This window comes from Octodon degus, unplaced genomic scaffold (genome assembly GCF_000260255.1).
Source record: "Octodon degus isolate 3935 unplaced genomic scaffold, OctDeg1.0 scaffold00156, whole genome shotgun sequence".
Taxonomy (NCBI): Eukaryota; Metazoa; Chordata; class Mammalia; order Rodentia; family Octodontidae; genus Octodon; species Octodon degus.
The window spans coordinates 6,481,522-6,492,907 of NW_004524732.1; the positions used below are offsets into that span (position 1 = coordinate 6,481,522).

At 52.8% G+C, this 11,386-nt stretch overlaps 2 protein-coding genes and 1 pseudogene across 3 annotated transcripts; all 3 read left to right on the top strand.

Moving 5' to 3' along the window:
• The first annotated feature begins 495 nt into the window (after positions 1 to 495).
• Positions 496 to 1,048, top strand: LOC101563869 (annotated as a pseudogene).
• Positions 1,049 to 3,517: 2,469 nt separating this feature from the next.
• Fam109b (family with sequence similarity 109 member B) lies at positions 3,518 to 7,243 on the top strand. Of its 2 annotated transcripts, none has more exons than XM_023702665.1 (3): positions 3,518 to 3,606; positions 4,978 to 5,092; positions 5,208 to 7,243. In XM_023702665.1, exon 3 carries the CDS (start codon positions 5,222 to 5,224, stop codon positions 5,999 to 6,001), a length of 780 nt encoding a protein of 259 aa, XP_023558433.1. In that variant the 5' UTR covers positions 3,518 to 3,606; positions 4,978 to 5,092; positions 5,208 to 5,221; the 3' UTR covers positions 6,002 to 7,243. The 2 variants fall into 2 exon arrangements, with proteins under 2 accessions (XP_023558433.1, XP_023558434.1); XM_023702666.1 differs by having other exon boundaries at positions 3,521 to 3,606; positions 4,945 to 5,092.
• Positions 7,244 to 7,986: 743 nt separating this feature from the next.
• Positions 7,987 to 11,276, top strand: Smdt1 (single-pass membrane protein with aspartate rich tail 1). The gene is made up of 3 exons (XM_004642585.2): positions 7,987 to 8,253; positions 9,672 to 9,810; positions 11,018 to 11,276. The coding sequence occupies exons 1-2, from the start codon at positions 8,068 to 8,070 to the stop codon at positions 9,807 to 9,809; spliced, it is 324 nt and encodes a 107-aa protein (XP_004642642.1). The 5' UTR covers positions 7,987 to 8,067; the 3' UTR covers position 9,810; positions 11,018 to 11,276.
• The last annotated feature ends 110 nt before the right edge of the window (positions 11,277 to 11,386 follow it).

Consider the following 11,386-nt stretch of genomic DNA (forward strand, 5'->3'; position numbering starts at 1 on the left):
CAAATAATGCTATATTCTCAGTGAATCTACCCTGACCATTCAGTTTTGCAAGCAGTTTAGACATCAGCAGCCTCGAGGGACAAGGGGATCCAAAATAGTAATTGTGCCAGTTTTGTAGTTAAATGAAGACATGAAGCCCTCAGTGTAGAATACACTTATGGCCACTTATCAGGTCTCAGAGCATCCCACAGACAACTGGGGCATTTAAGGGTGCACACTGCCCACATCCCCCCGCGACCTGGCCACCTGGCTGGCTATTTCCAGAACAAGGCCCTCAGGGTTCCTGAATGCCCCGGCTCTCTCCTCTCTCTCTCTCTCTCTCTCTCTCTCTCTCTCTCTCTCTCTCTCTCTGTCTCTGTCTCTCTCTTTTGGTACCAAGAATGTACTGCTGAGCTAAATCGTCAGCCCCTTGGAAGTTTCTTATGTAATTAAGGCCCCTGAGGTAACACTGACCCTCTGAAAAGAACAAGGAAGACATTTTAGGATCTTGCCATTTTGAAGCATCCCCTAAGAAAAATGTTGCTGAGCCTACAGCATACACAGTGTATTAAAACTGGGATCATGAGAGTTCCCTGCGCCCCAGAAATGACTTTCCTGCACGTAAAACGACACCCAAATCCACCGTCAGCTCTTGCGGGTGCGGTGTCTGGAGTTTAGGCTTTCACGATGGTCCAGCGCCTGATGTACCGTCGTAGGCTTTCCTACAACACTGCTTCCAACAAAACGAGGCTGTCCCGAACCCCAGGGAATAGAACTGTTTACCTCTATACCAAGAAGGGTGGGAAGGCCCCCAAATCTGCATGTGATGTATGCCCAGGCAGACTTCGAGGGGTTCGAGCTGTGCGGCCTAAAGTTCTTACGAGATTGTCTAAGACGAAGAAGCGCGTCAGCGGGGCTTATGGGGGCTCCATGTGTGTCCGCGACAGGATCAAGCGCGCTTTCCTTATTGAAGAGCAGAAAATCGTGGTGAAAGTGGTGAAGGCTCAAGCACAGAGTCAGAAGGCTAAATAAAACATGAAGCTGTTGCAGTAATAAAAGATGGAAAGGCAAAAAACAAAACCCCAACAAATCCACCTTCATTGTAGGGGCCGTGCGGCACTGTCTACTTTCTTGTCTGGATCTGCTTTCCAATAAACTCTGACTAGACTTCTGCACAGCGGCCTGTGTCTTGACTGAATACTTTCATCAGAGGCAGAAAGGACAGGGCCGTCTGACTGGGTCCTCCTGGCGTCAGGTTCTGATTCTACTTAAAACTGAAACTACCTGCAACCCCAGAATTCAGGGAGGCTGAGGCAAGGGGATCACCGTTCTGAGGCCACCCCGGTCTTGTCTCAAAAACACCAAAACAGGAACAAAAACAACCTCCTGACTCCCACAACTCAATGTATTACAGTTTCTGTCATTTATTATAGCTTAGATTCCTAATGGAACGAAATTTAATGAGAGGCACAAGAAACAAAAGCACCAGCATGAGGAAGTTTATTGGATGAGCCGGCAGAGCAGCGCAGGCTGCACGAACTGCAGAGCTGAAGACTGAGGCAGGAACTCAAGCTAACAAGGGATGTAGGCGCCCAGGAGCTTCCAGGGCTTGTGGCACCCCCAGCTTCCTGCTGTCGGCACGTACAGGGGCCTAGGCATCTCCACCAACTCCCGGCAGGGCCTGGGGCCACGGCCTGCTGGGGGAGATAAGCTCCTGAGGCAGGGAGGAGCCTGGTTAGGTAGCTCTTCTGGGCTTTGCAGGCTGTGTAGGAGCTCGCTCTTAAGTGGCTTCTGGGCCAAAAGATGGCCCGCTTTGGCTCTGCGGGACAAAAGGGCCAGGGCGGGGAAAGAAGATTCCAAATTCTCCAGGATTCTTGGAATTCTCCAGCGGTGGGCTGGGTGGGAGGCCGAGGGACAGCCTGAGGTGGGGCCCAGGCTCGACACCGCCCCTCCACGGACCCGCTCTGTGGCTCAGGCGGGCCCCCACGCCTGGGCCTCAGTTTCCCTCCTGCGTGGATCTAGAGGCGTCTTCACGGCTCCCGAGGCCTGGTGAGCGCGGCGGGGAGGGGCCGGGCGGTAACCCGAGCCGCTCGGGCGGGGTCTGGGCTCCCTCAGCCACGTTGGCGGAGCGCGGGTCCGAGCCGAGCCGGGGCGCAGGAGGTGAGAGCCGCGGCGGTGGCGGGGACGTGGCGGGAGCCGCGGACGCGGGCCGGGCTGCGGCGATCTCGGTGCAGCGGCCGAGGCCACGGCCCCACGGCCCCAGCGGGCGGCCCCGGAGCGGAAGAACCCGGGCGGCGTGGGTCCCGGCGGGAATCCGCCGCCGCCTCCTCCTCGCTTTTCCTGGGCGGCTGCACGGAGGCGGCCCCGCCCTGCCCCAGGGCCTGCTGCTTTCCCTCCGTAGACACCGGGATCTCCGTTATTGTTTTCCTCTTTTTCGTTTTTGTTTTTGAGACAGGGTCTCGCTTTGCAGTGCAGGCTGGCCTTGAACTTACTAAGTGGGCTAAACTGGCCCCCAACTCGCAGTGATCCTCCTGCCTCTGCTTCCTGAGAGCTGTTATTACATCATGCCTAGCTAGTTATTGTTTTATTAATTATTGTTTTATTCACTTTATTATTTCAGGTACAGGGATTGAGCGCAGGGTCTTTGCACTGAGCTACATCCCCTAGCCCTTTTTTATTTTTTTTTTATTTTGAGATAGGATCTTGCTACATCACTTAAATGGCCCAGGTTGGGCTCAAACTTGGAACCTTCCTGCTTCAGCCTCCCAAAGGGCTGGATGGCAGGTGCACCACCATGCCTAGCCACTAGTTGTTTGTTTTTGTTTGCTTACTTCGTGTCACACCTCCCCATCCCCGTCTCAGCTCCCCAAGGGTGGAGGACTTTGCTGTGTACGCTGATGTGGAAGCATGAATCCAACACATATCTGCTAAGGTACTGGACACTGAAGGTACCTTTAAAAGCCCAGTCAAGCCTGGCCCTAGACACTGGAGCTGGGAGCCGCCGAGGAAACAGGAAGGCGGTCACTGGGAGCCCAGCATGGCGGTGCAAGCTTGTAATCCCAGGGTCTGGGAGGCTGAGGCAGGAGGAGTTCTGGAAGTTTGAGGCCAGCCTCGGCTCCATAACGAGTTGAAGGCCATCCTGAACGTAACGTGACCCTGTTGAAAAAAAAAAACCACCCAAAACCAAAAAACAGCAGATCATTGTGGAATGAAGGCAAGAAGACCCGAGACAAGGTGACTGCTGGTCAGTGACCTTCGATCAGGCCGCCCTGGCTACGGTGATCAGACTAGGTTTCTCTGAGTATTAGGTGATTTAAATTAAAGCCCACAAATAAACTGTGACAGGACTAGAAGGGAAAGCAGTATGAGGGTGTCACTGTGACCCAACCTTGGGGGCAGGAAGCTGAGGTTTGAAGCATAAAGGTCAGGACCCCAGGACCCAGCACCCCGTGGGGGCCTGGCCCTGGAGGAGGGGGTGGGGCAGGAGGGGCGCCTTCCTGGGGCTGCAGGAGTTGGGGAGTTGCACAGAAGGCGGTGCGAGCTCTCATCCTTTGAGGACTGTCTTGCAGCCTCCCTGGAACCCCCTGACGAGAGGCCCCGCCCCCACCCCCGCGCCGGAGCTCTCTGGTAAGTGCGACCCCAAAGATGCGGCCAAGTGCAGCCCTCACTGGCCCTACTGCGCCTTCGCTCCTCCCCTCCGTTGTCCACGAGCAAGGACAGTTGGATGAGGTGTCATGGAGGGGCCTGGGGGCACCAGAGTCGGAGGCTGTGGCTGTCCTCAGCTGAACCCCAGCCGGCTGGCCTCATACGCTTCCTTACAGAGTGCTTCCGACCGCCTGCCCAGGCTGCACCTGTCTCCAGAGGCTGCAGGTTTTCCCTGAACGATAATGCTGAACCCCTCGGAGCGGCCACTGGAGGCCCAGGGACATTATGGAAAGCCTGGATCTTTGTCCTCAGCGAGGAGAGGCCCCCAGCTTAGGGGCCATTGAAATTTGGGGTCTGTTTCAGCCCAGCAGGGATCCATTTCTTTTTTCTTTTTACTTTTTATGTATTTGGTACAGGTCTCATTACATAGCTTGGACTCCTAGTGATCGTCCTATTTTCAGCTTCCCCAGGCCTGGGATTATAGGCTTGTGCCACCATACCTAGTCTCAGGGGCCTGCTCAGTGCACCCGGGGGCAGGGCTGGCTTGACATGTGGTGCCAGGGATCAAACCCCGGTCCCTGCACTTGCCAGGCAGGCACTTAATCCACTGAGCTATCTCGCTGGCCCTCTATTTCTGTTTCTCTAAATTTTTTTTTTCTAATCCTGAGGGTTGAACCCAGTGCCTTTGTACTGAGTGACATCCCCAGCACTTTGATTTTTTCTTTTTTTTCCTGAGACAGGGTCTCCCTCCATTGCCCCGGCTGGATCAAACTTTTCATCCTCTTGCCTCTGTCTCCCAGAGTGCCAAGTGCGTTTACTTCGTTTATTTGGGTTTTTAAAATCCACACTGAGGGGGAGAGAGAGAGGAGGGGAAGGGGACATAAAAAGAATGAAGCTGTGTTGTGCCCATATATAGCTCCTCACAGTGAATGTAACCATCATGTATGGGAAACGTGCACTAATAAAACATTTAAAGAAAACAGGTTAGAAGAAAGCTACCCTGAGGCCTTGCCAAGCCTCCTGGCCGGATATAGTAACATTATCTTTTCCTGAATATGCTTTTTTTTTTTTTTTTTTTGCGGTATGGGGGATTAAACTCAGGACCTTGAGCTTGCCAGGCAGGCACTTATTCTACTGAACTATTTCCCAGGCCTCCTTTTTCCTGAATATTCTATAATCCAATTTTTTTTTTTTTTTTTTTTTTTTGGGCAAGGGGGAATAGATGGGTGGGTGCTGGTGCTTGAATCCAAGAAGGGCTGAGCTTCATCTTCAGGTCTTTTTATTTTTAAATTTGAAACGGGGACTTCCTGCATTGCCTAGGCTGGGCTCAAACTTTCAGTCCTCCTGCCTCAGCCTCCCAGGCTGCTGAGATGACAGGTGTGTACCACCGGGCCAGCTGATGTCCAGTTTTTTGTGTGACCCTCAACATCTCTTTGGGAGCACAAACTGGGAAGACTCACCCCTTTCACAGTGAAAAGGAGGAGCCCGGGAGCAGAGCGGGAGAGCAGGGGCCCAAGGCCCGGTGGGCCCTTCCCCACTGGCGCTGCCTCCCTCTCTGATGCACTGATTCCTCCCTCACCTCTCAGTTCTGGGAACCATGAAGCTGAACAAGAGGAGTGTGGCCCACTACGCCCTGAGTGACTCCCCAGCAGACCATATGGGCTTCCTGCGTACCTGGGGGGCCCCAGGGACGCCCCCTACCCCCAGCGGCACTGGCAGAAGATGCTGGTTTGTTCTTAAGGGCAACCTGCTGTTCTCCTTCGAGAGTCGTGAGGCCCGGGCCCCGCTGAGCCTGGTGGTGCTTGAAGGCTGCACGGTGGAGCTGGCCGAGGCTCCGGTACCCGAGGAGTTTGCCTTCGCCATCCGCTTCAATGCCCCTGGAGTGCGCCCACACCTGCTGGCTGCAGATGGACAGGCAGCCCAGGAGGCCTGGGTGAAGGCTCTGTCTCGGGCCAGCTTTGGCTACATGCGCCTGGTGGTACGTGAGCTGGAGAGCCAACTGCATGATGCCCGCAGGAGCCTGGCCTTGCATCGCAGTATGTCCCAGAAGGTCGGTGCCAGCCGCCCAAAGTCGCAGGCCTCTGACCACAGATCTTCAGGCCTGGAAAATGGTCACTTTCTTCCCAGAGACTGCAGCCCTGTGGGTGCAGGGGAAGGAGGAGGCTGCAGACCAGGAGCACGGGATCTGCCAGAGTGGGAGTTGCAGGGCCCCACCAGCCTCCTCCTGGGCAGGGGGCAGAGTCCTGTGTCCCCTGAGACCTCCTGCTTCTCTACCCTGCATGACTGGTATGGCCAGGAGATAGTGCAGCTCAGGCAGGAGTGGCAGCAGAGGGACAGGGGCAATCAAGCGGGATGCAAGCGACAGGATGAGCCCTGAGCCTGGGCCCTATGAGTTCTGGTCATGTCCTGCTGGTTGGGACACCGGGGCCAAGTCTTCTTCAGGAGTTAAATGTTTACTCATTCGCAGGGTTGCTTTGCTGGGGTGGGATGGGGGCACGTGTGGGGTTGTTCGCTGCCTCTTGCTCTGTAGGCCTCCTCCAGCTTCCTGTCTGTCCTTGTGTGCGGAGAGTGCTGACGAACCATGACTGCCAACCTCTGTTTCCTGAGACCCAGGGAGGAAGGGTGGCTGTGGGACCCTGCGCTGGACATCAAGGAAGTGGGCCCACCTTTGACCTGCACATTGGACCCTATGACCATGATTTCCAACATAGGGAGTCTTGTGTGCATTTAAATTACCAGAGGCTGGCTGTGCATTATCTGAGAAAGTGGATCCATGTCTGTCAGAGGAGGTCCTGGGGCCAGCTCTTTCTGGGGGTGAGAAGAGTGAGCTGAGACTCCCACTGTAGTTTGGGTAGAGCTCTTGGAGGAGGGGGCCTTCTGTCCATAAAAAAGATTCCTTTCATTTCTCCCACTCTCCCTGGATGTCCTGACCATAGATGGTGCTGGACATGGCCCAGCAGGGACTGTGAGCTTTCAGAAGCCAACAGAAACCCTTCCTGTCCTGTCCTCCGCTGCCAGCTTTTGTCACTGCCAGGCCAGAAGTTAGGGAGTTGGGGAGGTCGGTGGCTCCCCAAGAAAGGCAGCTTGTTTCCTTGATTCTCAGTTCTGGGAATTTTATAAGTTTGGACACAGGATTCTCAGTAGCCTATGGTAAACTCTTCTCTCCCAGCAGGGGTCCCATAAAAGTGTTCTTACTCCCGAAACTTCAGGGGAAACCTACTGTCTGGGGACCCTGGCCCAGGCCTGTGTCTCTCCAGGTTTACCTGCCAAGAACCCTCACTGATTCGCCCTAGCACTGTGCCGTGTGTTCTTCTGAGAGGCAAGAAGCTGGAGCCAGCCTCCAGCTGTGGCAGTAATTGCTGGTGGGATGAGACTTCCTCTTCCCCCAAACACAAAACCTAGGCCTTTCCTTTGCTTATTGGGGCCCGAGGCAGCCAGATGAGGATCCAAGTAGGCCTAAAACTGAGATTTCTCCTCATCACAAGGAGGCTGAAACTGCCCAGGGCCCTGCGCAGGTTCCTGTCCAACCCAACTTCTTTCCCAGTCTTGTATGGGACCCACATAATCCACTGCACTTTATTTTATATGGATATTGAAGCCTTTGTTATCTTTCTTACCGTTACAGTGTTTTTTAAATACAATAAACACTAAAGTTTTTTAAAATTGTTATTATTTATTTACTTTTATTTTTTTGCGATAGGGTCTTACTATGCAGCTCATTCTGGCCTTGAGCTCATTTTGTAGCCCAGGCTGGTCTCGAACTCGGAACAATCTTTGTGCCTCAGCCTCCCAAGTGCTGGGATTAAAAGCATGGGCCATTGGAAGATGGCCACAGCTATGGACACCACCAGAAGTCGCAACTGAATTAAGGCCGGAAATCCAGTTTCTTTTTTTCTGGCGGGTTCAGGATGCTTTCAGGGCAGGTCTGGTAGGATGTGGGGATCGAAACACAGCATCCTGAGCCTGACTGCTTTGTTTCAGCAGGCACTTACACAGCTGAGCTAAGGGGCAGGCTCCTTAGAAATCCAGTTTCTTAGTGGCAAAACCTCCACTAGGCTCGTTTGCCAGCCCGCAGCCACAGCCCCGCGCACACGTACAGGCACTGGTTAGCTTTCTTCTTGTATTTTTTTTAAACACGATTCAAACCCTGAAGTGTTCCATTACTGCTCTTTTCGGTTCCTTTTTTTATTTCAATAGTATTCTGGATGGCGGGTGCGTGAGGCGGAAGTGGGCGTCGGCGTCGTGCTCTTGACCTCATCACGTGGGTTGAGTAACACGCCGCTCTTTCCCACCGCCACAGGAAGCGCGGGCACTGCGCTAGTGTGAGGATGGGGTTCTCGGGTCACCCACAACATCGCGAGATTTGGGCGGAGCCATTCGTGAAGGCGGCGCCGGGGCCGAGTGGCAGGGTGCGCGTGCCAGGGTGAGGGGCGGAACTGGAAGATGGCATCCGGAGTAGCTTGCTGGCTGACTTTGGGAACCTTCCGATCTGGAGCTTTCCGGAGCGGGGCAAACTTGAGGAAAGGTGGTGATGTAGCGGCCGTACGGGGCGGTTCAGGTCGGAGCCTGATATCGTCGAGGTCAGTCATCGTTACCCGCAGCGGCGCCATTTTGCCCAAACCGGTGAAAGTGAGTGCCTGGAGGCGGGGCGAAGGGGCCGAGGCCAATCATTGTGAGGAGTGAGTGCAGGACGACGTTGACTGACAGGAGCAGAGACCAATCATAGGCTCTCTATAGAATGGAAGGCGGACTAAGGACAATTCTTTGCACTAATAGGTTATTAAATTTTACCTGTAGGAGAATAAGGTTAAAAAGCCGGTGTTGAACAGGGACCTTGGCGGCGGAAGTTGAAGGGCAGACCTTGTATTTTGTACAAGGGCAGACCTTGTATTTTACCGTAAGGGGTGTGATGCCCGATGCCACTGAGTTGTGGAGACTGTGTTATGCATTTAGTTTAGACAACCACGTCCAAATCTCTGGGTGCTTCACAGTTGACGGATGAGATAATGACTTGTTTGTAAATAATGAGAAGGTGGGACGGGACCTTATTATTTTTTTAATTGTAACCTATTTAATTCATGTGACGTACAGTCCTGAGAGGTGTGTGGGAACTATGGCAAGCAGTTTTTACAAATGAACTGGGCCATGGTGAAACTAGTGACTGAGTCAGGTCGCACAACCCTGATGGGGTGCAGTTTCTGTTTTTGTTTGGCGGAACCGGGGATTGTACTCAGGCCCTTGCGCTTGCCAGGCAAGCGCTTATTCTACTGAGCCATGTCCCGGCCCCACTTTCTTTCTTTTTTTTTCGGGTGCAATTTCTTTCCACCACTGAATGCTACTCCTTGGCCTCGCGACTCTTGGGTCTAAGGAAAATGGAGACTACACCGTATATCAAATAGAGGTTTGTTTTTTCACTGCAGGTCTGTGTGAGAAGTAAAAAGCAAGAACAAATTATTTGAAACTTAGTTTGACTTATGCTGACAGACTTGACTGCGGGTCAGTTTCACAGCAGCCGCCTTAGAAAAGGGAACTGCTAAAAAATTCTTTTGGGGGTAAACTCCTGGGAGAGTTTGGTGAGGTTTTACTGACACTTCTCCATTCTGTCTTAATAGTCTTCTTTAAAAAGACATCCTCGATTTTCAAATACACCTATTTCTAAAATTTAATGTTAAGTCAAATCTCTCAGGCATCATGGAACTAGAGAATATTCCTTCACTTTCTGGGACTTTCATGGATGCAGTGTATTCAAGTAGAGCTGAGCATAGTTCAGCCCTCAGTATTCACCTGATGCAAGTGATTAGCAGATTGTTCTTAATTTTTAAATGTCTAGGATATTTTACATTTTTCTTTCTGGTAACAGTTTGGATGGCCACAAAAATCACATGATCTTATAGTTATTTTTCTTGCTCTGAAATTTTTCAAAGGGCTTAAAATCAAATTGCTTGTGATGGGTCGGGGCTCACAGGAGTTGGCCTCAGGAGGGCCAGGCCCTGTGTGGTCCTGCCCAGGTGGGCTCTGGGGCTCACCGCCACCACTCTGACCTGCAGATGTCCTTCGGTCTTCTCCGTGTGTTCTCCATTGTGATCCCCTTTCTCTATGTTGGGACGCTCATCAGCAAGAACTTCGCGGCTCTGCTGGAGGAGCATGATATCTTTGTCCCAGAGGATGACGATGATGATGACTAAGGTAGGACCTGGCTCCCTCCCAATCCCCCCAGCTTACCCCCTCCTGGATGGGAACAGGGCGGTGGAGGTTGGGCCTGTGAGCCATCCTGGCCTGGCAGTGCCTGGCAGGGCACACACAAGTGCTGCGGTGCTGAATTGGCCACTGGGTGAGAGTGCTTTTTACATTGGATGAGGGTAACTTAACTGACTTAGAAACTCCCTGGGCTCTCTTAAGCCGAGCCAAGATCTGAGCAGCCAGCGTCTCAGGAGCCTCAGATGCACCCTAATTGTCAGCTCACGTTTTCATGACAGTCTGATGCGCAGAACACTCCCACCCTAACTGCTTCAGCTCAGGCTCCATCCTGGGGTGCGGACATGGGCAGGCCCTCACCTCCGCCAGCTGCACTCTTCTGCCAAGCGCTGCACTGGTACAGCCTGTGCATGGGGTCAGGGTTGGTACGTTGCACATGCCCCCGCTCCCTGGAGGCCCAGCTTCTTCCCACTCTAACATGTGCTGCCCCACAGTGCTGCTGTCATAGATAAGGACACCCCAGGCACCTTCGTCTGGCATTTAGGTTTGCCATGAATGTGGTCATACTTCTTAACCTCAGGAAATACCTGAGAGGGCCAAGCCTTCTTTGTTGTCAGAGTGAACTGTTGCCAGGGTTGTTTTGTTTTGAATAGTATTAGGGACTGAACCCAGGGCTTCCTGCCTGCTAGACAAGTGCCCTCCCAAGAGCCACTTCCCTTGCCCTTTTTATATTTTAGAGGGCTGGCCTCAGACTTTTGATCCTGAGTACTTGGGATCACAGGCCCGCTGTTATTCCTTGAGTCACCCTCACTGTTATCCATCCCAGGCACTCACTGCTCTTCCAACAGCCGTCTTCACTTGCATTCTTCAGTGTCTCTGAGGAAGTCTTCCTTTGTCTTTCCATCTGAGTGACTGCTGCTTCCTCTCAATGACCTTTCTTACTGCTGCCATTATAAAGTGCGCATGCACACACGCGCGCACACACACACACACATGCACGATCACACACCAAAATTTGGCCTGTGTGCTTCTTGCTGGCATGGAACTTTTTTGTACCTGGGGCTCCTGGTCCCAGAACTATGGTCAGTGTCCAGTGCATGTCAGTAATCAGAGCTATTCAGAGCTGCCATGTTTGGGAGAAGCACCCCACAAAACTTGCACTGTGTGCCTGGAGAACTGTTGCTTTCCTTTCTTTCAGGAAGAGCAGAAGTAGAGAAAGAAGCAAGCAAGCAAGCACCAGCTGCGAGAATGGTGATGCTTTGGGGGCCGCTGCTTCCCTTTCAACTGAAGGGCTCCTGGAAGGCCCTCAGCCTGCCTCCTGCACAGTCTGTGACCGCAGCCCAGATCTCGAGGCTCTGGAAGGCTCCTTCCTTAAGATGTTCTCCACTAAGTACTGAGAAAAAAAGTAGTCAAATTATAAATAACCTAATAAACATCAGCTGTGTCTAAAAGCAGGCTGATGTTTCTCAATCCATTATCTAGGCCCTGCGGATCCATGGAGTTAAGGGGCCTGTGGGTTCCCCCTCACCCAAACCCAGCAAAAACTCCTCTCAGCGCTGCACAGGCT